Source organism: Pelodiscus sinensis, chromosome 6, assembly GCF_049634645.1.
Source record: "Pelodiscus sinensis isolate JC-2024 chromosome 6, ASM4963464v1, whole genome shotgun sequence".
NCBI lineage: Eukaryota > Metazoa > Chordata > Testudines > Trionychidae > Pelodiscus > Pelodiscus sinensis.
The window spans coordinates 128,574,397-128,602,300 of record NC_134716.1 but is presented as its reverse complement, the minus strand read 5'-3'; the positions used below and the strand labels follow the sequence as shown (position 1 = coordinate 128,602,300).

Genomic DNA, 27,904 nt, shown 5'->3' with positions numbered 1-27,904 from the left:
CAGGAGTGGCAGGCGCAGGCAGGACAGGTGTGGGCAGGGCAGGTATGGGCAGGTGCGGGCGGGGCAGGAGTGTATATGGCAGATGCAGAAGTAGGTGTGACAGGCATGGGCAGGGCAGGGCAGGAGTAGGCGTAGCAGATGTGGGCAGGGCAGGGCAGGTGCGGGCAGGGCAGGAGTAGGCATGGCAGGTGTGGGCAGGGCAGGGCAGGTGCGGGCAGGGCAGGGCAGGTGCGGGCAGGGCAGGAGTAGGGTGGCAGGTGTGGGCAGGGCAGGTGCAGGCAGGGCACAAGTAGGCATAGCAGGTGCGGGCAGGGCAGGCATGGGCGGGGTGGACGTGGCAGGCGTGGGCGGGGCAGCACAGGGCAGGTGCAGGCAGTGCACGAGTAGGCGTAGCAGGTGCGGGCAGGGCAGGTGCAGGCGTGGGCGGGGTGGACGTGGCAGGCGTGGGCGGGGCAGCGCAGGGCAGGTGCAGGCAGTGCACGAGTAGGCGTAGCAGGTGCGGGCAGGGCAGGGCAGGGCAGGTGCAGGCGTGGGCGGGGTGGACGTGGCAGGCGTGGACGTGGCAGGCGTGGGCGGGGCAGCGCAGGCGTGGGCGGGGCAGCACAGGCGTGGGCGGGGCAGACGTGGCAGGCGTGGGCGGGGCAGCGCAGGGCAGGGCAGGCTTCCCTCTAACCCAGGACAAAGCTGTGGGCAGGGCTCTGAGAAACGGGCAATGGCCGGGGGCCCAACAGGCATGAAACAAGGCAAACTGGCCAGCGCCCCCGCTAGAGCTGCAGAAGGTGGGGTGAGCTGTAACCCCGGGGCCGGCAATCCCCGTGGCCCTGCAGCGAGCCTGGAGTTGCCGACACGGGGCGATCCGGGGGGACCGGTTCCTCCAGCACAGCCTGGGGCCGTGCCCTCTTGCTGAGAGCCGGGCCGGTGGGAAGCTGGAAGGAAGCGAAAGCGAAAGTATTTGCCGCGCTGGGTCGGACAGCGGGACGCAGCTCCCGGGTGCTGCCCCGACACGTGGCGAGTGCACAGCCGCAGGCGCTGCCCCGGGGGTGGAAATTCCCTGCGGAGCCGCCGGCAGAGCTGTCGGGGGCAGGGCCTGGCACGGAGCAGGTCAGACCTGCTGGAACCGTTTTATCTCTGCTCGGTTTCACCGTGACCGACTGCGGCTGGCCCTGGGGAGGGCTAAGTGCTTCTCACCAAGAGCCAGGCCGCCGGGCGGGGAGCCCTCCCTAGTGCTCGGTGCAGCTCCCGCAGCCTCTGTCCGCACAGGCGAGCTCTGGCTCCGGGAGGCTCCATCGCTCACCCCTCCTGCTTTGCCTCCCGAAGATCCAGGCCAAGAGCAACACTCGGCTCCGCCCAGCCCCGACGCTGGAGCGGCCAGGCCCCTGGCTTCTGACTCGCTGCGCTTGGTGGCCGCTCAGGGGATCCCCATGGCTCTCATCTCTCTGGCCTCTGGGGTTCTGGGCTGGCTGCTCCAGGCCCTCTCCTAGGCATAGGGGTCTGGGGAGTTTCTGTGGGTCGAGTAGCCGGTGAAGGCCCTGGCCAGCTTCCCAATGAAGACACGACTCCAGAGGCCAGCGAGCCATGCTGCTTGCAGGCACCACGTTCCCGGAAGGCCGCACCTTCCTGCCAGAGGAAGGGGCTGATCCCTGCGGTTGTTCGGGGTGGCTCAGCTGGGCGGGGTGAAAATCTGGCCCCTCCTGATAGTCTCCTGGGAGCCTGCTGATCTTACGTCCTGGTGCAGTAATGGCTTGTCTTTGTAGGCAGCAAGAGGCGCTGATCTGAGTTAACAGGTGCCGAGTGCCAGCACTGTGCCTGGGAGAGGCGTGCAGAGCTCGTGCATCTGTCCCCAGTGCCCCGAGCGGCAGTGCTCGGCCGTGTGTCATAGCTCCTGTACTGCTCACAGCAAAAGGAGATTCTTCTTTGGCTCCTGCCAGGGCTTTTGGAGCAGGAGGGCCTGACGTCTCTCCTGGCTTATGGCTGTGAAGTCGCATGTGGCTACGGATTCCATAAAGTCTGGGGGGTGGGGAGGGTGCTCAGGCGTGTGAGACCACGCCGCAAAGGCAGGCAGCTGGTATGTGATGGGCACAGAACTCACTCCCCTGCTTCAGACATGGCAAGGCCAGCTGGGACCCCTGTGACCTGCGGCCACGCTGCGCCCCACAACGCCTGCATGCAGCCCCACACTGGCAGGGTAGAATCAGTCGGCTCCTACCGCATCCTTGCTGCAGACACTGGGGTGTGTGCGTTAGCAAATCCAACTTGCTTCCCTGGTGCTCATCCACACCAGTGGGGGACCCTGCCCCCTGCCCAGCTCTCAGGCCGGTGCTGGGGGGCCCCTTGGCTGGCAGGGCAGCGCCTGGCACCCAAGCCGGGAGGAGGAGCTGCTCGAGGGGTTTCTTTGTGGCTTGTTGAGGCAGCCGCAGCGGAGGGCTGGGAGTCTGACAGCCTGAGGAACGCAGCGCCCCACGGCTCAGAGGAACCAAACCAGGGACCTCAGGGGCGCGGTGCCGGAGCCGTGACAGCTTGAGCTACGAAGCCAGTGGGACGGTGACCTTAAGGGGAGGCGAGTTGCACCAGCACCTGGGCACGCGGAGCTGCTCTGCCTGGTGGTCCCGCACTCAGCCGTCTAGGCCAGGGCAGGACCGGTGCTCCCTTGGGCAGAGACTGGCCCTGATGTGTCTCCCGCAGCCGGGGGTGAAGAGCAGCAGCTCCGTGGCGGGCTCACTGCCGGCCCAGCCCCCATAGGCCATGTCCAAGACCCCAGCTCTCCTGCGGGGGGGCTGGAAAATGGGTGTCGAAGCAGAGCAGAGTGGGGAACGCAGCCCTGGCTGCTGCGGGTGCTCCCTGCCCGCCGTAGCTCCCCGCTCTGGGGGGTCTGCCCAGCAGCACGGGAAGGGAACCGCAGAGACCAGCCCCAAGAGCCTGGGTGGAAGCGCCCGGCGTGTGCCTCTGGGGGAGCAGTGGGGAGGCTGGGACCATGCCGGAGCTCTGGGGCTGCCAGCTGCAGGGCGGCCCTGCAGGCTCCGTCCCTCCGCCAGGCGCGCCAGTCCCATTGCCAGACCATGGCGCTCGGGGGCACTCCCGGCCCGCGGCCCTGCAGCAACAGCACAGGGGGCCTTCCACCGGCCAGACGGCTGACGGGGGCTCGCACGGGCTCTCCCAGCCAATCAGAAACCAGAAGTCTGCTGCGCGGGGGTGTGGGCGGGGTCCTTGCTCTGCCAATGGGAACGCAGGTGGGGCCGGCGCCCAGAGGCCCACGAGGGACGAGGCGGCAGCAGGAGGGGCCCCCTCCGGCGGGCAGGCGGCGCCCTCGGCAGGGGAAGCAGCCGGCCAGCTCCTCCAGCTGCAAGCGTGGTGAATACAGAACACACTGGCGAGGGCGGCCCCGTGCCCCCGGCCGCCCGCCCGCTCATGCATCCTCCGGGCGGGAGCCCAGCCCGCCCCCGGCCCCGGCAGCGGCTACGCCAGCGGCTTCAGGTGGATGGCAGGGCTGTTGGGGCGGGCGGCGAGGATGTAGACGACGCTCTCCGTCAGGAAGGTCGGCCAGTCGACAACCCTGCCGGGGGGAGCAGACGAGTTAGCCTGGGGGCCACATGGGCAGGGGCGCAGCCCGCAGCCCCCAGCCCCCGCGCGTGGGACGCTGCAGCTTCTGGCCAGCCCAGCCTGAGCACAGAGCAGCCTGGCACGGGTGGGCCAGACCCCGGCGCTCCAGCGTTAGGGGCCCCTGGGGAGACGGGGTCCCCTCGCCGGAGCCTGGCGCGCTGACCTCCGGAGCCGGGCTCTGCATTTCCCTTCCTCCTGGCCAGGGCCGGGGGCTCAGGGACTCCAGGAAAAACCCCAGAACCAGGATGTGACCAAGCCCCAGGGGCAGCAGCAGCCACCTGGCAAGGCAGGAGCAGCAGAGAAGCCGGATGCAGACAGGATCCTGCGGGAAGAGGCTGCAGAACCCCGTCTGGAACGGGCGGTGATGGCTGGACACAGGCCTGGATGGGGTGTAGGGGGAGCAGCAGGGCAGGGAGACCCCGATGAGACACACCAGTAAATGACCCTGGCCTGGCAGCTAGAATAGACGCCCCCCTCCTGGAGGAGATGGAGAGACACCAACCGCTTCTCTGGGCTTCTGTGCCGAGGGTAACCCCAACCTTTCCTTTCCTCCCAGGCCTAGTGACACCCCCTCCCTCCACCAGGGTCTGGGAGGTGACAGGGACCCGCCCGCCCAGCGCCTGTAGGGCCTAGTGACACCCCCTCCCTCGGCCAGTGTCTGGGAGGTGACAGGGACCCCCCCTGCCCAGCGCCTGTAGGGCCTAGTGACACCCCCTCCCTCGGCCAGTGTCTGGGAGGTGACAGGGACCCCCCTGCCCAGCGCCTGTAGGGCCTAGTGACACCCCCTCCCTCGGCCAGTGTCTGGGAGGTGACAGGGACCCCCCCTGCCCAGCGCCTGTAGGGCCTAGTGACACCCCCTCCCTCGGCCAGTGTCTGGGAGGTGACAGGGACCCCTCCGCCCAGCGCCTGTAGGGCCTAGTGACACCCCCTCCCTCGGCCAGTGTCTGGGAGGTGACAGGGACCCCCCTGCCCAGCGCCTGTAGGGCCTAGTGACACCCCCTCCCTCGGCCAGTGTCTGGGAGGTGACAGGGACCCGCCCTCCCCACCCGCCTGTCTAGCTGCTGAAGTGCTGTTCAGCGTGTGTCTGACACACCTTGCAGGCTGCTGGCCGAGGGGCGGGGGGGGGGGGGGAGTGTAGATGGGGGGGTTCCAGCCCTGAACAGCTGTTCAGCGCCCTGGGCCGCTGCCCAAAGGAGCTCGTGGGGCAGCCCTCTCCTGTCCCCCCGCGATCCCTGGTTTGCCGCGCAGCCGGCCCCGAGGGAGGCTGACAGACGGCGCTAGGCAGGGAGCTGCACATTTTTCCAGCCCAGCAGCTGGTTCCTGCCGCGCTTTGCCCGGCTCCGGGGGCTCCTGCCTGCCCCACCTGCTGCCCCAAGCGCCGCACCTTTCACAGCCCCACCCCGGGGCCATGGGGAGCTGCTTTGGGTGGCTGTGGCTGTGCGGTTGCCACGGTAGGGTCAGCTCCGGCTCTTACCCGCACTCTGCTCCTCGCGGACAGGGAGTCGCCCGCACCGCGGGGGCCAGGCAACACCCTTCGTGCAGGTGGGGAAGGGGTTCGGGCCACGCAGACCCAGGATTAGACCCCAGGAGGCCTGACACGCAGCCGCTGCTCTGCCCACTAGCCCCAGCTCCCTTTTCCTGGCCAGGAGAGCAAAGGGGGCGAGCAGAGGGGCTGGCCATTCCGTTTTCAAATGCACTGCCTCGCCCGCAGAAATCGGTCCCCTCAGGGAGCCGGGCCCCCGCACACACCCACGCCTGCGGGTTCCGCCAGCCTGGGAAGGGGACGCCATCCAACCGGCCTGCCCCGGGCGGCGGAGCCCACGTCTCTGGCACACGGGAGCCGGCTCGGTGCTCCGTCCCTCAGCGGGGGGCGGCTCAGTGCCCGTCCTGCCGGACTGAACGGCGGGAAGTACCCGGAGCTCCGGCTTCACAAGACCATTTCCCGTCTTCAGTCCCCCGGGATTTTAACTGGAGACAGAACATTGTCTCCAGCCACATGGACGGGGGCAGGGGGGGTAATTACACCACCTGCCTCAGCTCTCTGCAGAGCTTTTCGGACTTTGAAGAGCCCCCCGGGGGTTTGCAGCCTGGTTGTAAAGTGACCATGTTACTCTCCCTCCCCCGATGCAGCCACCTCTGGGGGACGTAGCAACGTCTGGTTGCGGCCGGCCACGGCGGGAGACCCTCAGTGTGACTCTCCAGGCTCTGCTCTAGCGCTGGTGAAAGGGGCATCCTGAGGCTGCAGCCGATTTCTGTGAATTCCAGGAATGCGGCCGACGACACCCTTTCCTGGAAAATGCCACCGCTCTTGCAAAAAGGTGCCTGAGGCTCGGGGGTGGGGGCGGGGGGGGAGTGCCTAGCGTGCTGGGGGAGGCCTGAGTTCTAGTCCTGCTTTGCCACTCGCCTACAGCGCGCCTGGCCAAGTCACTGTGCTGCCTGGTGCCTCAGTTTCCCCGTGTGTAAAAAGGGGACACGGACACTGCTGATGAAAAGTGCTCTAGTGACCACTGGCCGCAAGGAGGCAGCTGCTCAGGCTCGGAGGGCGGACGGCCCCTCCCGCAGCCTGCCCCGGGGCACTGGCTTCTCCCAGCGCTGCAGTTCGGAAGGAGACCCAGTGCAGAGGGGCTCACTGGCTGGGCCCGGGGTGTCGAGGGGGTGGGGGGTTGTGGAAACGGCGAGCAGTCAGTCGTGAGAAGCAGGCCGAGGGGGGCCGGAGAGCTGCCTTCAGCGCTGCCCAGGGCCGCTCTATCGGGCAGGGATCGATTGCTCGGCCCGTCCCCGCTTTGCTCCGGGGACCCCCCGCCACGGAGGGGCCTCTGAACAAGCCGTGCGGCCCGGAGAGCCCTGAGCAGCCTCCATCTCCCCTCCCCCTGCCCTGCTCACCTGGGTTCCTCGGGCTCCGTGGCCAGCAGCGTCTTCTCCTGGCTCTTGCTGCTGCCGCTGCTGGCTGGGCTGCTCTCGGACATGGGCCCCACGTGGCTGATGCTGCGAGGAGAAAGGGCATTTCCCGCCATGGCGCCGGTGCCCCTGGGCGCCCTCACGGCACGTTCGCACGGCCACGACCGGCCAGGCTCTGGCCATGCCCACCCGCCAGGCACGCGGCATCCGGGCGCCGCAGGCAGCCGGGAGGGCGGTGGGGGGACGCCGCGGGAAGGGGGGGCTGTTGGCGGAGGGGGATCTGGCTGGTGCGGGGAATCGCCCCATAACCCCCAGGAGCTGGGGCTGGGAGGGGCCTCCTGGTGCTACCCCGGCTCCGGGCAGGGCAACCGGCTCTGTTACCTGACGTTGCAGGACGGGGCCTCCTTCTGGTGCTTCCGAAACCACGTGTGCTGGGCCCTCCGGCACTCGGCCTTGCTGATCAGTCCCTGGCTGTCCTGGCTGAGGGGCAGGAAGGTGGCGCGGGCCCGCTCCCGCTCCTTGGCTGTCAGTAGCCGCAGCAGGGAATTCTGCGGGAGGGAGAGAGCGGAGGAGGGCGGGGGGCTGGTGCTCCCAGGCTTGGCGGGACGCGATGGGGGGGATTGGGGGACAAGCCAAGGGGCTGGGTTCAGGAAGGCGTGCCAGGCCGGGTCGGGAACACAGCCCGCCCTGCTGCGGGGTGCAGGCAGCGGAGAGGGCCGTGGTCACAGCTGGCCTAGTGATCTACCCCTTGGGCTGACCTCGGGGTTGAATCTGGGACGCTCAGCATGAGGCAGGGTGAGCCTCCAGGCCTGGCGCCGAAGCAAGTCCCTGAGCCGGCCGCTGTAGTAGGCTTTTACCCATGTGTGGACCAGCCTCTCGAGCGGGACAAAGGCGTAAGAACAGGTGTGACGGCGCGTCGGGGATCCCCCCGGCCCTGCACCCCCGTAGCAGCGAGAACGGACTCCGCCGGCCAGTAGAACGGGGGGTTATTGCTGCTCCGGGATACAGCCCAGCACAGACGTGGTGTGGACATAAGGAGTCAGGGCCAGGCAGCCTCAGACCCCTTGGGGCGGGTGCATCGCCCCCGGGAGCCCCCAGCGCTCTGCTAAGTCTCCTCTCTTCATTCATCCCAGCCAAAAACTGCCCAGCCCCCAGCCAGGTGTCCGTCTCCCCCCCCCCCCCGTCTCTCCCCCCAGGAAGAGCCTTGTTCCCTGCCCAGGCTGGGGCTGGGTGTCTGGGCTAATACGCAGGTGGGTGAGTCAGAGGGGATAACAGCCCAGCGCAGGGGGACCCGGGTACAGAGCAGACAGCCCCCCCATCCCATGGCACATCAGGAGAATGGCCACCCGGGGCCAGACCAAAGGCCCGTCTGGCCCAGTGCCGGCCTCTGAGGGAGGGACCAGAACTGGCGATTCTTGGGGGACCCGTCTGACGGCGTCCAGCAGCCGGGGGGTAGGACGCCCAGAGCGTGAGGCTGCGCCCCGGACCCTCGTGGCCGACAGCCCCGCTGCACCTGTCCTCCGGGGGCTTAGCTAACCCTCTTGACTCCAGTTATACTCTTGGCCTTCGCAACGTCTCCTGGCAACCAGCCCCACAGGGCGCTGGGGGGAGAAATACGCCCCTGGGCTCGTTTGCAACCCGCCCCCTTGCAATTCCCCTGGGCGCCCCGGGTCTTGTGTTCTGAGGCTGGGTAGGGTCACCCCTCCCTGGTCTCTGTCTCCCCACAGGCATGAGTTTCTGGGCCTCTGTCCTAGCCCGAGATGGACAATCCCCGTCGTTTTAAGCTCGCTTCAGGTGGCAGCTGTTCCATACCCCTCACCACGTTCGGAACCCTTGCCGAGAGATCTGTAAGCGCACTCGGACTGGCAGGGACCTCGAGTCCACTCCCCTGCCTCACGGCAGGACCAAGCGCCGTCCAGAGCAGTGTTTCTCAACCTTTTTTTATAAAGTACCCCTTTTGCAAAAAAAAAAATTATAAGTACCCCCGGAACGTACAATTTTCAGACACACAACACTGTTTTTCTCCCATTGCAACACATTTCGTGAAACAATTTAATTGTAGCCGGGCGGGAGATGAAATTTTTGGGTGTAAAAAGTACAAAAATAATAAAACGCTGTAAAACTTAAAACAAAAAATTCAGTTTTCGCCACATTTCAGTTGTGTGGACGGACTCCCCCCCGCCCCCGACTTCTCTTGAGTACCCCCAGGGTACTCGTACCACTGGCTGAGGAACACCGCTCTAGATCATCCCTGGCTGGTGTCTTTTCTATGATGAGGCAACCATATCTGCCCGCAGCACGGTGGACGCACCGTGGCTTGGTACACTAGGCAGTGAGGGTATGTCTACACTACCACTCTAGTTCGAACTAGGGTGGTTAATGTAGGCAACCGGAGTTGCAAATGAAGCCCGGGATATGAATTTCCTGGGCTTCATTTGCATGTTGCCGGGCGCCGCCATTTTCAAATGTCCGCTAGTTCGGACTCCGTGCCCGCGGCTACACGCGGCACGAACTAGATAGTTCGGATTAGGCTTCCTATTCCGAATTACCTGTACTCCTCGTGGAACGAGGTGTATCGGTAGTTCGGAATAGGAAGCCTAATCCGAACTACCTAGTTCGTGCCGCGTGTAGCCGCGGGCACGGAGTCCGAACTAGCGGACATTTAAAAATGGCGGCGCCCGGCAACATGCAAATGAAGCCCAGGAAATTCAAATCCCGGGCTTCATTTGCAACTCCGGTTGCCTACATTAACCACCCTAGTTCGAACTAGAGTGGTAGTGTAGACATACCCTAAGAGATTTTCTGTCTTAGGGTATGTCTAGACTGCATCCCTCTGTCGGCAGAGGGATGCAGATGAGGCAGCTCGACACTGCAAACGAGGCAGGGATTTAAATATCCTGCGCTTAATTTGCATAAAAATGGCCGCCACGTTTTGCTGACTCAGCACTTTGTCAGCTAAAGGCAGCAGTCTAGAGGTGGGTCTGCTGAAAAAGAAAGCCTTTTTTGACAGATCCCTTATGCCTCTAGCAAGGAGGTTTACAGGATCTGTCGAAAAAGTCTTTCTTTCTCGACAGATCCCCCTCTAGATGGCCCCTTTTTGCCGACAAAATGCGGAGTCGGCAAAACATGGCGGCCATTTTTATGCAAATTAGGCATGGGATATTTAAATCCCTGCCTCACTTGAAATGTCGACCTGCTTCATCTTCATCCCTCTGCTGACAGAGGGACGCAGTCCAGACGTACCCTTATTCTTTATCCCTGTCCTAATGCCCCACAATCTGTTCACTTGTCTGACAGCTGCTGTCCGGGGGGGGGGGGGGGAATGTTTGCAGAGAACGAGCCACCGTGACTCCAAGATCTGGCTCTGGACGGGTAACAGCTGACTGAGCCCCCCCTCAGTTGGCAGGGATCGTCGGGACTGCGGTTTCTGAGGGGTGTCGCTTTGCACTTAACACTGAATGTCATGTTGTTGTCCAGGCACGTTGCCAGTTCTGGGAGACCCTGGGAACTCCTGGCAGGCGGCCGCGGACGCCCGCTCTGCAGGGGGTGCTGAGTGCGGAGACCGGCGCTCCAAATGCCTAAGGCAGGTAGATGGATATGGGGAGGGACACACAGGCGGGGGGATGGGCAGCTCCTCGGGAGTGGGAGAGGCACTGGGCGGTCTCTGGACTGACCGAGGATCCCACAGGCCTCCGGAGCTCCCTGCCCCTGGCTCTCGCGCACCCGTGGGGGGTGTCTCAGTACCTGCGTCCGGAGCTTCTGCAGCAGCACGATGGACTCGTGGGAGAGGAAGTCCGGCCACTCGGCGTAGCCCTTCCTCTCGGGGTCCAGCGCGGAGAACTGCAGGGCAGCTCGCTCCTCCTGCTCCTCGCTCATCGGCCTCTCGAAGTGGCGCTTGTGGACCAGGTGCTTGTAGTGCAGGAAATTGTCCAGCGTCAGGCAGGTCTCTGCAAGGCCAAGCCAGGTGCCCATCAGCCCCGCTCTGCCCAGCCCCGGGTGCCTGCCAAGCACCCACGGCGAGCGCTATCCTGCCCGGCCATGTGACCCCGCGGAGCCTCCCAAGCACGCGAGTGCCGGGACCCGCATCCGGGCTGCCCACGGCCCCTTGGCAGCCACGGGTGGCATCAGCAGCACTGCTCCACTTTGCATGGTGCCCCGGGGGCTCATCGGTGTGGCCAGGGAAACACAGCACCCCCGGGTGGGTTTGGGACCGGAATAAAGAGGGCACAAACAGGGCTCTGGGGGTGCTGCCAGAGTTCGGGGTGCCAGCGTGAGGCTGTAGGTCGCCCACACGTGTGCAGCATGGCCCTGACTCTGGGCCCGCAAACCCTGGCCTCTAAGGGTATGTCTACACTGCCACCCTAGTTCGAACTAGGCTGGCAGTGTAGACGTACCCTAAGTGAGAGGAGAAACTCCACCCGCTGTCAGCAGTAGTAGAGCTTTTATCTGCTGTGCCCCTATGGGGCGGCAACGCCCAGAGCCGGGGCCGGCACGTTGCTCAGGCAGGGCCCAGGCAGGGCAGCGCTCACCGGGGATGATCTTGCACTGCTGGAAGGTCTCCATCAGGCTGTACATCTCCTCCTCCGTCAGCAGGAGGTTGAGGTTGTCCTGCCGCAGGGCGAGGCGTCGAGAGAAACCCCCGGTGAGTTAGCTCCTGGAGAACCGCCCCCAGCGCTCTTCCCACTGCCCCACAGGGACTTCGCGGCAGCACGTGGGGCCCCCCAAGTGGGTAATCAGGGACACACGGAGCCCCCCCCCCGCATCTGTCGCTCCCTTCTCCACGGGTGGTGGAACGAGCTCCCTTAGCCTGCAGGCTGAGCTCGCTGGGTGTGGGTGGCTGGGGCGGGGTGCTGGGTGTGTGCACACGCGTGTGCGTGTGGAGGGCTGTGCAGGCAGTGTGCTGGGTGTGTGTGGATGGGGTGGGGTGCTGGGTGTGTGCACACGCGTGTGCGTGTGGAGGGCTGTGTAGGCAGTGCGCTGGGTGTGTGTGGCTGGGGCGGGGTGCTGGGTGTGTACACATGCGTGTGCGTGTGGAGGGCTGTGCAGGCAGAGCACTGGGTGTGTGTGGATGGGGCAGGGTGCTGGGTGTGTGCACACGCGTGTGCGTGTGGAGGGCTGTGCAGGCAGTGCGCTGGGTGTGTGTGGATGGGGCGGGGTGCTGGGTGTGTGCACACGCGTGTGCGTGTGGAGGGCTGTGCAGACAGTGCAGTGGTGGGCAATGAAGGGCTTAGCCAGGGAAAGCCGAGGCGACAAATCAGGTTTGCACTTTGCTCTGAACATGGGGAGGCGGGTTGTCAGGTTACTGGAGGGAGTGCGGGGGCGGGGCGCACTAGTGTGTTATTGTGAGGGTGCTGAGAGGGTGGGGGAGGAGATGACGCCGCCTGTCTGGGCTGATGAGGATGACACTGCCTGTCTGGCTGGGGGGATGATGTCTCCTGTCTGGGCTGGGCGGGTGACGCCGCCTGTCTGGCTGGGGGGCTGACGCCGCCTGTCTGGGCTGGGGGGGCTGACGCCGCCTGTCTGGGCTGGGGGGCTGACGCCGCCTGTCTGTCTGGGCTGGCGGGGGGGTGACGCCGCCTGTCTGGGCTCGGGGGGGGGGTGACACCGCCTGTCTGGGCTAGGGGGCGCGTGATGCCGCCTGTCTGGGCTGGGGGGGGTGACGCCGCCTGTCTGGCTGGGTGGGTGACGCTGCCTGTCTGGGCTGGGCGGGTGACGCTGCCTGTCTGGCTGGGTGGGTGACGCCGCCTGTCTGTCTGGGCTGGGGGGGGGTGACGCCGCCTGTCTGGCTGGGTGGGTGACGCTGCCTGTCTGGGCTGGGTGGGTGACGCCGCCTGTCTGTCTGGGCTGGGGGGGGTGACGCCGCCTGTCTGGGCTGGGGGGGGTGATGCCGCCTGTCTGGGCTAGGGGGCGCATGATGCCGCCTGTCTGGGCTGGGGGGGGTGACGCCGCCTGTCTGGGCTAGGGGGCGCGTGATGCCGCCTGTCTGGGCTGGGGGGGGTGACGCCGCCTCTCTGGCTGGGTGGGTGACGCTGCCTGTCTGGCTGGGTGGGTGACGCTGCCTGTCTGGGCTGGGCGGGTGATGCCGCCTGTCTGGGCTGGGTGACGCCGCCTGTCTGGCTGGGTGGGTGACGCTGCCTGTCTGGCTGGGTGGGTGACGCTGCCTGTCTGGCTGGGTGGGTGACGCTGCCTGTCTGGGCTGGGCGGGTGATGCCGCCTGTCTGGCTGGGTGGGTGACGCCGCCTGTCTGGGCTGGCGGGTGACTGTCTAGGCGGCGGTGAAGCAGCCTGTCTGGTTGGGAGCGATGGGATAACCGGGGGGAGGGGCCCAGAGCTGGCCCCTAGCGCAGCGGCCAGGCCGCCCTGCCCCCCCGGGTGTGGCGCTCACGCAGTAGTAGCAGCTCCAGCCCGTCTCGGTGTGCGCCGTCTCCGTCACCTCCACGGCGCTGGTGCTGTGCACGTAGCCCATGCGGCGCAGGCAGCCGTCGTGGTAGACCCGGGCGCAGACCCTGCAGGGGAAGAGGCTCTCTGCCGTCCACACCTCGCAGATCTCGCACATCTCGTCGCTGACCACCTGGGCGGGGGAGGAGACAGCGGCAGGGTCAGAGGGCAGGGACCCATCACACCCGGGCCTCCTCGCACGTCCCCACCCCGCCGGGCCAGCTCTGTGACGGGGAAGGGGTGTGCCGGGAGAAGGGGGCCCAGCGCTTGTGGGGAGGGGGCCACAGGAGAGGGCAGTGGATGGAGGGAACAGGGGGTGTGGGACAGAGAGGAGTGTGGAGGGAGGGAGAGTTGGAATAGCGTGGGCATGGAGGGATGGACAGACGGACGGAGGGAGAGTGCCAGGGATGGAGGGAGGGAGGGACAGAAGATAGATGGATGGAAGAAGGACAAAGATGGACAAAAGGAGGAGTATGTATGCAGAGGGATGGAGGGAGGGAGGGAAGGACGGACAGATGGACCAGGGCATGCGTGCAGAGGGAGGGAGGGAAGGACAGACGGAGGGGCGTGCGTCTGGAGGGACGGACAGATGGACCAGGGCATGCGTACAGAGGGAGGGAAGGAAGGACAGACGGAGGGGCGTGCGTCTGGAGGGACGGACAGATGGACCAGGGCATGCACGCAGAGGGAGGGAAGGAAGGACAGACGGAGGGGCGTGCGTCTGGAGGGACAGACAGATGGACCAGGGCAGGCATGCAGAGGGAGGGAAGGAAGGACAGACGGAGGGGTGTGCGTCTGGAGGGACGGACAGATGGACCAGGGCATGCCTATGGAGGGAAGGCTGGACGGACGGAGGGCCGGACAGATGGAGGCTGTGACGTTACTGGATTTGAGTCGGAGCCCCTGCTGTGGGTCTGCCCCAAACGTGCCCCGGCGGGGCGTCTGTCGAGCGCGGGGTCGCTTTGCGCTCTCGTGTGCGTGCCGGGTGTGTGCACTGCGAGCGGTGCGGGTGGGCCCTGCGCTGGCGAGCCCAGCACGGCTGGCGGGGGGACCGACAGGCCTCGCCCAGCCCCGGGGAAGGGCGGATTCCCAAGCCCGTCGGACGACTCCCGTGCCAACGGGCGTGAGGGGCGCGATCCACGTCCCGGCGTTTTCCCCGCAGGCCCCCCGTGGCGGCTGGAAAGGCCCCTGGCAGCAGTGTCCCGCCAGGATGCGCGTCTGCGCGGCCACGCACAGGAAATTCTCCGCCCGCCCCCTCTGTTCCGGCGGGTGGGGCCAGCTGAGACCTCGTGTGGGAGGTCTGCTGTGGGGGGAGGCGGGGCTTCCTCTGGCGGCAGGGGCTTGCTTGGGGGGCTGGTGCCTGCTGCGTGGCGGGGGGAGACCCTGCCCTGTCCCGGTGGGGAGCCGGGGCCTGTTGCATAGCCGGGGGGGAGTCCTGCCACACGGTGGGAGGCCGGATCTGTTCCAGTGGCCGGGCTGCTCCCGGGGCCAGCTCCAGCCCTTCCCCAGGGGCTGGGGCCCCATGTATCTCCCCCCCTTCCCCCCCCGTGCCTTTAATTCTCCCCTCAGAATCCCCTGGTGCCCCCCCCCACGTTATCGCTCCACCCCCAGCACCTCACTCCCTGCAAACTCTGGGTGCTGGCAGTGGCTTCGGGGCTCACAGCCGGCCCCCCGAGGGGCAGCCCGGGGCCTCCCCTGCCCTGCACCCCGGCTGCCTAGGGAGCACGTCTCGCCGTCTCCCCACTGGGTGTGGGGGGTGCCACCTGGGAGAGTCCCTCGGGCAGCGGGTGGGTGCCGCAGTGGCCCCCTCCGGAGAAGCGCACGTGGCCCCGTTGTGACAAAACTCACCCCGCTCCGGGATGGGAAATCTCGGGGGCCGCGGCTGGACGGGGGACCTGCGCACGAGAGCGGGGGATCCCCTCCCGAGGGGCCGGGGGCCAGGGCCCCTTTGACATTCCCCACATCCCCCCTTCAGAGCAGCTGAGCGCGGAGCTGGGCCGGGAAGGGACCTAGGACGTGCTCCCCAGACTCGGGACACGGCAGGCTGGGCCGGCTCTGCGACGAGCCTCCCCGGGGACGCTGGGACCGGGAAGGGAACTGCGGTTCCTCTCTCCGACGCGCCTTCCTTTGCAAATAACCCGCTGGGTTTCAGACCCGAAAGGACCCGAACCACCTACTCCTGTGGGGGAGATCCAGGGAGAAATCGCCCTGCCACTGGGGCTGCGCCTTCGGGACGGGGAGAGGCTGTTGGGAGGTGGGGGGTGGGTTAGAACCTCTCCCCTGTGTAAGGGGGGCTGGGGGGCACAGGGAGCACTGGGGTGTCTGAGGGGAGCTGGGGGATGGGTTATAACCTCTCCCCTGTGTAAGGGGCGCTGGGGGGGGCACAGGGAGCACTGGGGTGTCTGAGGGGAGGTGGGGGATGGGTTATAACCTCTCCCCTGTGTAAGGGGGGCTGGGGGGCACAGGGAGCACTGGGGTGTCTGAGGGGAGGTGGGGGGATGGGTTATAACCTCTCCCCTGTGTGAGGGGGGCTGGGGGGCACAGGGAGCACTGGGGTGTCTGAGGGGAGCTGGGGGATGGGTTATAACCTCTCCCCTGTGTAAGGGGCGCTGGGGGGGGCACAGGGAGCACTGGGGTGTCTGAGGGGAGGTGGGGGGATGGGTTATAACCTCTCCCCTGTGTGAGGGGGGCTGGGGGGCACAGGGAGCACTGGGGTGTCTGAGGGGAGGTGGGGGATGGGTTATAACCTCTCCCCTGTGTAAGGGGGGCTGGGGGGCACAGGGAGCACTGGGGTGTCTGAGGGGAGGTGGGGGTATGGGTTATAACCTCTCCCCTGTGTAAGGGGGGGGGCTGGGGGGCACAGGGAGCACTGGGGTGTCTGAGGGGAGGAGGGCGATGGGTTATAACCTCTCCCCTGTGTAAGGGGCGCTGGGGGGGGGCACAGGGAGCACTGGGGTGTCTGAGGGGAGGTGGGGGATGGGTTATAACCTCTCCCTGTGTAAGGGGGGGGCTGGGGGGCACAGGGAGCACTGGGGTGTCTGAGGGGAGGGGGGGAAGGGTTATAACCTCTCCCCTGTGTAAGGGGCGCTGGGGGGGGCACAGGGAGCACTGGGGTGTCTGAGGGGAGGTGGGGGATGGGTTATAACCTCTCCCCTGTGTAAGGGGCGCTGGGGGGGCACAGGGAGCACTGGGGTGTCTGAGGGGAGGTGGGGGATGGGTTATAACCTCTCCCCTGTGTAAGGGGGGCTGGGGGGCACAGGGAGCACTGGGGTGTCTGAGGGGAGGTGGGGGGATGGGTTATAACCTCTCCCCTGTGTGAGGGGGGCTGGGGGGCACAGGGAGCACTGGGGTGTCTGAGGGGAGCTGGGGGATGGGTTATAACCTCTCCCCTGTGTAAGGGGCGCTGGGGGGGGCACAGGGAGCACTGGGGTGTCTGAGGGGAGGTGGGGGATGGGTTATAACCTCTCCCCTGTGTAAGGGGGGCTGGGGGGCACAGGGAGCACTGGGGTGTCTGAGGGGAGGTGGGGGGATGGGTTATAACCTCTCCCCTGTGTGAGGGGGGCTGGGGGGCACAGGGAGCACTGGGGTGTCTGAGGGGAGGTGGGGGATGGGTTATAACCTCTCCCCTGTGTAAGGGGGGCTGGGGGGCACAGGGAGCACTGGGGTGTCTGAGGGGAGGTGGGGGTATGGGTTATAACCTCTCCCCTGTGTAAGGGGGGGGCTGGGGGGCACAGGGAGCACTGGGGTGTCTGAGGGGAGGAGGGCGATGGGTTATAACCTCTCCCCTGTGTAAGGGGCGCTGGGGGGGGGGCACAGGGAGCACTGGGGTGTCTGAGGGGAGGTGGGGGATGGGTTATAACCTCTCCCCTGTGTAAGGGGGGGGCTGGGGGGCACAGGGAGCACTGGGGTGTCTGAGGGGAGGGGGGGATGGGTTATAACCTCTCCCCTGTGTAAGGGGCGCTGGGGGGGGCACAGGGAGCACTGGGGTGTCTGAGGGGAGGTGGGGGATGGGTTATAACCTCTCCCCTGTGTAAGGGGGGGGCTGGGGGGCACAGGGAGCACTGGGGTGTCTGAGGGGAGGGGGGGATGGGTTATAACCTCTCCCCTGTGTAAGGGGCGCTGGGGGGGGGCACAGGGAGCACTGGGGTGTCTGAGGGGAGGTGGGGGATGGGTTATAACCTCTCCCCTGTGTAAGGGGGGCTGGGGGGCACAGGGAGCACTGGGGTGTCTGAGGGGAGGTTGGGGGATGGGTTATAACCTCTCCCCTGTGTGAGGGGGGCTGGGGGGCACAGGGAGCACTGGGGTGTCTGAGGGGAGGTGGGGGATGGGTTAGAACCTCTCCCCTGTGTAAGGGGGGGCTGGGGGGCACAGGGAGCACTGGGGTGTGTGAGGGGAGGTGGGGGATGGGTTATAACCTCTCCCCTGTGTAAGGGGGGCTGGGGGGCACAGGGAGCAGTGGGGTGTCTGAGGGGAGGTGGGGGATGGGTTAGAACCTCTCCCCTGTGTGAGGGGGGCTGGGGGGCACAGGGAGCACTGGGGTGTCTGAGGGGAGCTGGGGGATGGGTTATAACCTCTCCCCTGTGTAAGGGGGGCTGGGGGGGCACAGGGAGCACTGGGGTGTCTGAGGGGAGGTGGGGGATGGGTTATAACCTCTCCCCTGTGTAAGGGGGGCTGGGGGGCACAGGGAGCAGTGGGGTGTCTGAGGGGGGGTGGGGGATGGGTTATAACCTCTCCCCTGTGTAAGGGGCGCTGGGGGGGGGCACAGGGAGCACTGGGGTGTCTGAGGGGAGGTGGGGGATGGGTTATAACCTCTCCCCTGTGTAAGGGAGGCTGGGGGGGGGGGGCACAGGGAGCACTGGGGTGTCTGAGGGGAGGTGGGGGATGGGTTATAACCTCTCCCCTGTGTAAGGGGGGCTGGGGGGCACAGGGAGCACTGGGGTGTCTGAGGGGAGGTGGGGGATGGGTTATAACCTCTCCCCTGTGTAAGGGAGGCTGGGGGGGGGGCACAGGGAGCACTGGGGTGTCTGAGGGGAGGTGGGGGATGGGTTATAACCTCTCCCCTGTGTAAGGGGGGCTGGGGGGCACAGGGAGCACTGGGATGTCTGAGGGGAGGTGGGGGATGGGTTATAACCTCTCCCCTGTGTAAGGGGGACTGGGGGGGCACAGGGAGCACTGGGGTGTCTGAGGGGAGGTGGGGGATGGGTTATAACCTCTCCCCGTGGAACGAGGTGTACCGGTAGTTCGGAATAGGAAGCCTAATCCGAACTACCTAGTTCGTGCCGCGTGTAGCTGCGCGGCACGGAGTCCGCACTAGCGGACATTTAAAAATGGCGGCGCCCGGCAAGATGCAAATGAAGCCCAGGAAATTCAAATCCTGGGCTTCATTTGCAACTCCGGTTGCCTACATTAACCAGCCTAGTTCGAACTAGAGTGGTAGTGTAGACAGACCCCCTGATTTGGCCCTGTCAGCGGTGCACCCGGAACCTGTTATATTACAAAGGGTGTGCATGCGGAGGGATGGACGCAGGGGGCGGGGCATGAGGAGGGATGGACGCAGGGGGCGGGGCATGCGGAGGGATGGACGCAGGGGGCGGGGCATGAGGAGGGATGGACGCAGGGGGCGGGGCATGTGGAGGGATGGACGCAGGGGGCGGGCATGAGGAGGGATGAACGCAGGGGGCGGGGCATGAGGAGGGATGGACGCAGGGGGCGGGGCATGAGGAGGGATGGACGCAGGGGGCGGGGCATGCGGAGGGATGGACGCAGGGGGCGGGGCATGCGGAGGGATGGACGCAGGGGGCGGGGCATGCGGAGGGATGGACGCAGGGGGCGGGGCATGTGGAGGGATGGACGCAGGGGGCGGGGCATGTGGAGGGATGGACGCAGGGGGCGGGCATGAGGAGGGATGGACGCAGGGGGCGGGGCATGCGGAGGGATGGACGCAGGGGGCGGGGCATGCGGAGGGATGGACGCAGGGGGCGGGGCATGCGGAGGGATGGACGCAGGGGGCGGGGCATGTGGAGGGATGGACGCAGGGGGCGGGCATGAGGAGGGATGGACGCAGGGGGCGGGGCATGCGGAGGGATGGACGCAGGGGGCGGGGCATGTGGAGGGATGGACGCAGGGGGCGGGCATGCGGAGGGATGGACGCAGGGGGCGGGGCATGAGGAGGGATGGACGCAGGGGGCGGGGCATGTGGAGGGATGGACGCAGGGGGCGGGGCATGTGGAGGGATGGACGCAGGGGGTGGGGCATGTGGAGGGATGGACGCAGGGGGCGGGCATGAGGAGGGATGGACGCAGGGGGCGGGGCATGCGGAGGGATGGACGCAGGGGGTGGGGCATGTGGAGGGATGGACGCAGGGGGCGGGCATGAGGAGGGATGGACGCAGGGGGCGGGGCATGCGGAGGGATGGACGCAGGGGGCGGGCATGAGGAGGGATGGACGCAGGGGGCGGGGCATGCGGAGGGATGGACGCAGGGGGCGGGGCATGCGGAGGGATGGACGCAGGGGGCGGGCATGAGGAGGGATGGACGCAGGGGGCGGGGCATGCGGAGGGATGGACGCAGGGGGCGGGCATGAGGAGGGATGGACGCAGGGGGCGGGGCATGCGGAGGGATGGACGCAGGGGGCGGGGCATGCGGAGGGATGGACGCAGGGGGCGGGGCAGAGATGTGTTTAGCTCCTCCCTTTCCCCAAGCTGAGGTTACAAGGTTATGGGGGGTCACTTCTGCGCTGCTGCTGCTGGCGGCGCTGCCTTCCGGGCTGGGCAGCTGGTGAGCGGCGGCTGCTGGCTGAGGCCCAGCTCGGAAGGCAGCCCCACCAGCAGCAGCACAGACGTCAGGATGCCTGGCAGGGCGCTGCCCCCCTCGCTTCTGCACTGCTGCCTGCAAGCTGGGCCCTCCACACCCCCCTCGCTGGCCAGCCAGCTGTGCAGGCAGCAGTGCAGAAGTAAGGCACCCCCATGTCCCATCTCCCTCTCTGGTACCTCCATGGCCCCATCGCCATGCTTGGCACCCTCTTCCTGCCTGGCACCCCTGCCCCTCTCCCTGGCCATGGCCCCCGGCTCGCACCTGCTCCCGTTGCTCCAGGCTGATCTCCAGCGGCCCGTCGTCGTGCAGCTCGCGCGTGGGCCGGACGAAGGCCGGCGGCGTGAAGCGGTTGGCCCGGTCAAACTCCTCCGGCTCCACGCCCCGTCCGTCCCGGAGCCTTTCCCAGGCCGCCCGGTTGGCCCGGCTCTGCTCCTGCTGCGCCTGCGAGGGGCCGGCAGCCTCCGGCCTCTCCTCCTCCTCCTGCACCTCCTGCACCACGTGCTCCAGCGTGTCCCGCCGCCCGCCCCACGCCTCCGCCTTGCGCTTGCCAGAGGGCCGCTCCCGCAGCCCGTCCTTGAAGGCGGAGACGGCCAGGCTCACCTTCTGCACCTGCTCCACCGTCTGGCGCCGGGACATCAGCACCCCCATGGCTCTGCTGGTAGGAAAGACAGGGTGGGGGTTCAGGGCAGCCTGCCTCGTGACTGCCGGCTGGCAGCTCACCCCCCGGCACTGCTGAAAGCCTGCTGCCACCGGGATGCACCACAGCTGATGTCTCTGCAGGACTCACCAGCTTAGAAATGCAGCCACCTCTGGGGCAGGGTCAAGCAGCTGTTTAACAGCCCACAGCAACGCTGTGCAACACTCATGCACCCAGCTCTGAAATGCAGCCACCCCTGGGGCAGGGCCCAGCAGCTGTTTAACAGCCCAAAGAAACGCTGTGCAACACTCATGCACCCAGCTCTGAAATGCAGCCACATCTGGGGCAGGGCCCAGCAGCTGTTTAACAGCCCACAGCAACGCTGTGCAACACTCATGCACCCAGCTCTGAAATGCAGCCACCCCTGGGGCAGGGCCCAGCAGCTGTTTAACAGCCCAAAGAAACGCTGCGCAACACTCATGCACCCAGCTCTGAAATGCAGCCACATCTGGGGCAGGGCCCAGCAGCTGTTTAACAGCCCACAGCAACGCTGCACCACCGAGGAGGCCAGGAGGGGAAGAAGAGTCCTTTGTCCAGTTCAAGCTCCAGGGAGACTGGCAGGGAATCGACCAACCCACGTTAGACTAGGACCAGGGTTGTACCCAGATTTTTGTAGAACGGGCCCAGGCCCTGCCCGTGGGATGGCTCTGGGCTCAAAGGGGTGCTCAGGGAAGAGGGGAGAAACAGAGATGAGCCATGGAAAAGGCCCTGCTCCCCTGTGGCCCTTCCCCAGCTCTTCATGCTGCTCCCCAGTCGGGTAGCGGCTGGCTCTGGGGGGGCACATGCTGCCCCTGCCGGAGCCGCCGATCCAGCTCTGCAATTCCCCGCGGGAGGTGGGGTCTGCGTCAGGCTGCGGCAGCTCCAGGCCCGGCTCAGACACTGGCTCCGGAGCCTCGAGTGAGTCCCTGCAGCCCCGTGCTCGCATCTCCTCCCCCCCCGCACTGTGCTGTGGAGCCCCGGGGTCCTCCTGGCCCCGCCGCGGGGAGGGGGCGGCAGCTCGTGTGTGGAGCCGGCTGTGCCGATGCAAACCCCGCAGCAAATCGCGCCAGCGCTGGCATGGAAACTGGGCGGCGTGTGGCGTCTGGCAGAGCGCCCTGCGTGGGCCAGGCCCTGCTACCCAGCTCAGCCCCGGCCCCGGCCCCACGCTGGCCGTCCCACGCCACACGCACACGCCTGCCTCTTCTGCACACACAGCCCCACACGCCTGTCACATGCCACACGCTCACCCAGACCTCCCTCTCCTCACAGCCGTCACACGCAACACACACACACACACACACCTCCCTCTTCCTTTCCTCACACAGCCCCACAACCGTCACATGCAACACACACAAACACGCACAAACCTCCCTCTCCTCACAGCCCTGTCACACGCAACATACACACACACACAAACCTCCCTCTCCTCACAGCCCTGTCACTCGCAACATACACACACACACAAACCTCCCTCTTCCTTTCCTCACACAGCCCCACAACCCTGTCACACGCAACACACACACATACACACACGCACAAACCTCCCTCTCCTCACAGCCCCACAGCCCTGTCACACGCAACATACACACACGCACAAACCTCCCTCTCCTCACAGCCCCACAGCCCTGTCACATGCAACACACACACATACACACACACACAAACCTCCCTCTCCTCACAGCCCCACAGCCCTCTGTCACACGCAACACACACATGCACACCCCGCCCTCTCCTCACACAGCCCCACAGCCCTGTATCAGATGCAACACACGCTCACACACAAACCTCTCTCCTCACAGCCCCACAGCCCTCTGTCACATTCAACACACACACACACACGCATGCCTCCCTCTCCAAGACACAGCACCATATGCCTGTCACGTGACACACTCACCCAAGCACAGGCACACCTCCCTTTCCCAGGGACCCCTGGCACGTGCGATGCACGTGCAAGCACAGGCACGCTTGCACACGCACACAGACACCCGTGCACTCACACTTTCCTGCTTCCCCCCAGGACCTTGTTGTTCGGGAGGAGGCTGCAGAACCCGGTAACCCACAGTCCGCCCTGTTCTCAGCCCCGGGCTCACCCCCCTGGCTCGGCACCCCCGGCCCAGCCAGCGCTGTGCGTGCGGCTGCCCCGCTCCCCCACGGGGCACCCCACACACGCGTGTGCCCCCTGCAGTGCCAGCGCCCGCCGGTCCCCCCGGGCACCGCCCGTCTCGCCGTGCTCGTGGCTGGCAGGCGCTATCGATTTGCTCCCTGGTTGCCAGGGAAACCCAGGCTCCCGCGGGCCGGGCTGGCAGGTAAGTGATTGGTGGATGCGCCGCTGGGGGATCGCGCACCATGGGCACCCCCCGCTGCAGCATGGCCCGGCCCCAGAGCCCCAGGAAAGCAGCCCCGGCCCGGCAGCACGGCCCCTTGGGCTGCCGTCGCAAAGCCAATGCCCCTCGGGCAGCCCAGGGGCCTGCAGAGCGATGGTGGCAGGAATGCGGCACGGCTGGGGGGGCACCCACTGCCGAACGGGCTGGTCCCGGTCTCGCTCACGCCCCCTGCCACGCTGCGCCCGGCCAGGGCAAGGAGCGCCCCCCGGTGCAGACTGGGCCCTACCGTGGCACTAGGGCCGTGCCCACGAGCCACGTGCAGCTGCTAGCTGGCCTCCGGGCTGCCAGCGGGGTGCGGAGGAGAACGGCAGCGCGGGCACAGGGCCCTGGGAGAGCGACACAGCCGCCCAGCCGCGAGGTTAGGGTTACGGGCTGGGGGCACAGGGAGCACTGGGGAGTCTGAGGGGAGGTGGGGGATGGGTTATAACCTCTCTCCTGTGTAAGGGGGGCTGGGGGGCACAGGGAGCACTGGGGTGTCTGAGGGGAGGTGGGGGATGGGTTATAACCTCTCCCCTGTGTAAGGGGGACTGGGGGGGGCACAGGGAGCACTGGGGTGTCTGAGGGGAGGTGGGGGATGGGTTATAACCTCTCCCCTGTGTAAGGGGGGCTGGGGGGCACAGGGAGCACTGGGGAGTCTGAGGGGAGGTGGGGGATGGGTTATAACCTCTCCCCTGTGTGAGGGGGGCTGGGGGGCACAGGGAGCACTGGGGTGTGTGAGGGGAGGTGGGGGATGGGTTATAACCTCTCCCCTGTGTGAGGGGGGCTGGGGGGGGGCACAGGGAGCACTGGGGTGTGTGAGGGGAGGTGGGGGATGGGTTATAACCTCTCCCCTGTGTAAGGGGGACTGGGGGGGCACAGGGAGCACTGGGGTGTCTGAGGGGAGGTGGGGGATGGGTTATAACCTCTCTCCTGTGTAAGGGGGGCTGGGGGGCACAGGGAGCACTGGGGTGTGTGAGGGGAGGTGGGGGATGGGTTATAACCTCTCCCCTGTGTAAGGGGGACTGGGGGGGGCACAGGGAGCACTGGGGTTTGTGAGGGGAGGTGGGGGATGGGTTATAACCTCTCCCCTGTGTAAGGGGGGGCTAGGGGGGCACAGGGAGCACTGGGGTGTGTGAGGGGAGGTGGGGGATGGGTTATAACCTCTCCCCTGTGTAAGGGGGGGCTAGGGGGGCACAGGGAGCACTGGGGTGTCTGAGGGGAGGTGGGGGATGGGTTATAACCTCTCTCCTGTGTGAGGGGGGCTGGGGGGCACAGGGAGCACTGGGGTGTCTGAGGGGAGGTGGGGGATGGGTTATAATCTCTCCGCTGTGTAACGGGGGCTGGGGGGCACAGGGAGCACTGGGGTGTCTGAGGGGAGGTGGGGGATGGGTTATAACCTCTCCCCTGTGTGAGGGGGGCTGGGGGGCACAGGGAGCACTGGGGTGTCTGAGGGGAGGTGGGGGACGGGTTATAACCTCTCCCCTGTGTAAGGGGGGCTGGGGGGCACAGGGAGCACTGGGGTGTCTGAGGGGAGGTGGGGGACGGGTTATAACCTCTCCCCTGTGTGAGGGGGGCTGGGGGGCACAGGGAGCACTGGGGTGTCTGAGGGGAGGTGGGGGACGGGTTATAACCTCTCCCCTGTGTAAGGGGGGCTGGGGGGCACAGGGAGCACTGGGGTGTCTGAGGGGAGGTGGGGGACGGGTTATAACCTCTCCCCTGTGTGAGGGGGGCTGGGGGGCACAGGGAGCACTGGGGTGTCTGAGGGGAGGTGGGGGATGGGTTATAACCTCTCCCCTGTGTGAGGGAGGCTGGGGGGCACAGGGAGCACTGGGGTGTCTGAGGGGAGGTGGGGGATGGGTTATAACCTCTCCCCTGTGTGAGGGGGGCTGGGGGGCACAGGGAGCACTGGGGCGTCTGAGGGGAGGTGGGGGATGGGTTATAACCTCTCCCCTGTGTGAGGGGGGCTGGGGGGCACAGGGAGCACTGGGGCGTCTGAGGGGAGGTGGGGGACGGGTTATAACCTCTCTCCTGTGTAAGGGGGGCTGGGGGGCACAGGGAGCACTGGGGTGTCTGAGGGGAGGTGGGGGACGGGTTATAACCTCTCCCCTGTGTGAGGGGGGCTGGGGGGCACAGGGAGCACTGGGGTGTCTGAGGGGAGGTGGGGGATGGGTTATAACCTCTCCCCTGTGTAAGGGGGGCTGGGGGGCACAGGGAGCACTGGGGTGTCTGAGGGGAGGTGGGGGACGGGTTATAACCTCTCCCCTGCGTAAGGGGGGCTGGGGGGCACAGGGAACGCGGGAATGTTTAAGGAGGTGCTTATGTGCTTTGCGGGACCAGTGTGGCACACAGCTGTGCTCTTTGTGACTGGTTTGGCCTTACAATGAAGGGCGCACAGTTGTGTAAGTGGCCCTGTCTCTAAGCAAATCACCCTCGTTTGACCCTCTCAGCGGTGCCCCCAGACACCTGTTATATTCCACACACACACACACACACACACACACACACACACACACACACACACACACGCACTCTGCATTCATACATATGCATACTGAGAAGCACCCACACACGCCCTCGCACATACACACAGGCACTGAGAAGCACTTCCTGCCTTCGCACGGAGCAAGGAGACCCCCCCACCCCGCATGAAGAGGTGTGTATGTGCACACAAACACAGAGTAAGGAGACACCCACCTCCCACACAAAGAGCTGTGTATGTGCACACACACAGAGCAAGGAGCCACCCCCCCCCCGACCCCACACAGAGAGGTGTGTATGCGCACACAAACACACAGCAAAGAGACACACACACCCCAGCCCCGCACAGAGAGGTGTGTATGCACACACAAACACACAGCAAAGAGACACACACACCCCAGCCCCGCACAGAGAGGTGTGTATGCGCACACAAACACACAGCAAAGAGACACACACACCCCAGCCCCGCACAGAGAGGTGTGTATGCGCACACAGACACACAGCAAAGAGACACACACACGCCAGCCCCACACAGAGAGGTGTGTATGCACACACAGACACACAGCAAGGAGACACACATCCCCTCCCAGCCCCGCACAGAGAGGTGTGTATGCACACACAGACACACAGAAAGGAAACACACACACCCCAGCCCCGCACAGAGAGGTGTGTATGCACACACAGACACACAGCAAGGAGCCACACACACCCCAGCCCCGCACAGAGAGGTGTGTATGCACACACACACACACAGCAAGGAGCCACACACCCCAGCCCCGCACAGAGAGGTGTGTATGCACACACAGACACACAGCAAGGAGCCACACACACCCCAGCCCCGCACAGAGAGGTGTGTATGCACACACAGACACACAGCAAGGAGACACACATCTCCCCCACCCCCGCACAGAGAGGTGTGTATGCACACACAGACACACAGCAAAGAGACACACACACCCCAGCCCCACACAGAGAGGTGTGTATGCACACACAAACACACAGCAAAGAGACACACACACCCCAGCCCCACACAGAGAGGTGTGTATGCACACACAGACACACAGCAAGGAGACACACACACCCCAGCCCCGCACAGAGAGGTGTGTATGCACACACAGACACACAGCAAGGAGACACACATCTCCCCCAGCCCCGCACAGAGAGGTGTGTATGCACACACAGACACACAGCAAGGAGCCACACACACCCCAGCCCCGCACAGAGAGGTGTGTATGCACACACAGACACACAGCAAAGAGACACACACACGCCAGCCCCACACAGAGAGGTGTGTATGCACACACAGACACACAGCAAGGAGACACACATCCCCTCCCAGCCCCGCACAGAGAGGTGTGTATGCACACACAGACACACAGCAAGGAGACACACATCCCCCCCAGCCCCGCACAGAGAGGTGTGTATGCACACACAGACACACAGCAAGGAGACACACATCCCCCCCAGCCCCGCACAGAGAGGTGTGTATGCACACACAGACACACAGCAAGGAGACATACACACCCCAGCCCCGCACAGAGAGGTGTGTATGCGCACACAGACACACAGCAAGGAGACACACACACCCCAGCCCCGCACAGAGAGGTGTGTATGCGCACACAGACACACAGCAAGGAGACACACACACCCCAGCCCGGCACAGAGAGGTGTGTATGCACACACAGACACAGAGCAAGGAGACACACACACCCCAGCCCCGCACAGAGAGGTGTGTATGCACACACAGACACACAGCAAGGAGACATACACACCCCAGCCCCGCACAGAGAGGTGTGTATGCACGCACACACACACAGCAAAGAGACACACACACCCCAGCCCCGCACAGAGAGGTGTGTATGCACACACAGACACACAGCAAGGAGACACACACACCCCAGCCCTGCACAGAGAGGTGTGTATGCACACACACACACACCCCAGCCCCGCACAGAGAGGTGTCTATGCACACACAGACACACAGCAAGGAGACACACACATCCCAGCCCCCACACAGAGAGGTGTGTATGCACACACAGACACACAGCAAGGAGACACACACACCCCAGCCCCGCACAGAGAGGTGTGTATGCACACACAGACACACAGCAAGGAGACACACACACCCCAGCCCTGCACAGAGACGTGTGTATGCACACACAGACACACAGCAAGGAGACACACACACCCCAGCCCCACACAGAGAGGTGTGTATGCACACACAAACACACAGCAAAGAGACACACACACCCCAGCCCCGCACAGAGAGGTGTGTATGCACACACACACACACAGCAAGGAGCCACACACACCCCAACCCCGCACAGAGAGGTGTGTATGCACACACACACACACAGCAAAGAGACACACACACCCCAGCCCCGCACAGAGAGGTGTGTATGCACACACACACACACCCCAGCCCCGCACAGAGAGGTGTCTATGCACACACAGACACACAGCAAGGAGACACACACATCCCAGCCCCACACAGAGAGGTGTGTATGCACACACAAACACACAGCAAAGAGACACACACACCCCAGCCCCGCACAGAGAGGTGTGTATGCACACACACACACACAGCAAGGAGCCACACACACCCCAGCCCCGCACAGAGAGGTGTGTATGCACACACACACA

General features: G+C 65.6%; 1 protein-coding gene across 2 annotated transcripts in view; it reads right to left on the bottom strand.

The window, feature by feature from the left end:
• Positions 1 to 596: 596 nt before the first annotated feature.
• The window catches only part of PHF24 (PHD finger protein 24), a 43,321-nt gene continuing 16,013 nt past the window's right edge, over positions 597 to 27,904 (bottom strand). Inside the window, exons 2-8 of one of the 2 annotated variants that reach the window (XM_075932819.1) lie at positions 20,006 to 20,399; positions 12,880 to 13,065; positions 11,025 to 11,103; positions 10,240 to 10,442; positions 6,877 to 7,043; positions 6,481 to 6,582; positions 597 to 3,550 (exon numbers count right to left, since the gene is read on the bottom strand). In XM_075932819.1, the coding sequence (XP_075788934.1) occupies positions 3,454 to 3,550; positions 6,481 to 6,582; positions 6,877 to 7,043; positions 10,240 to 10,442; positions 11,025 to 11,103; positions 12,880 to 13,065; positions 20,006 to 20,392 (1,221 nt within the window). In that variant the 5' untranslated portion in view covers positions 20,393 to 20,399 and the 3' untranslated portion in view covers positions 597 to 3,453. The remainder of the gene's footprint in view (positions 3,551 to 6,480; positions 6,583 to 6,876; positions 7,044 to 10,239; positions 10,443 to 11,024; positions 11,104 to 12,879; positions 13,066 to 20,005; positions 20,400 to 27,904) is intronic. The other variant, XM_075932820.1, reaches the window with a different exon arrangement.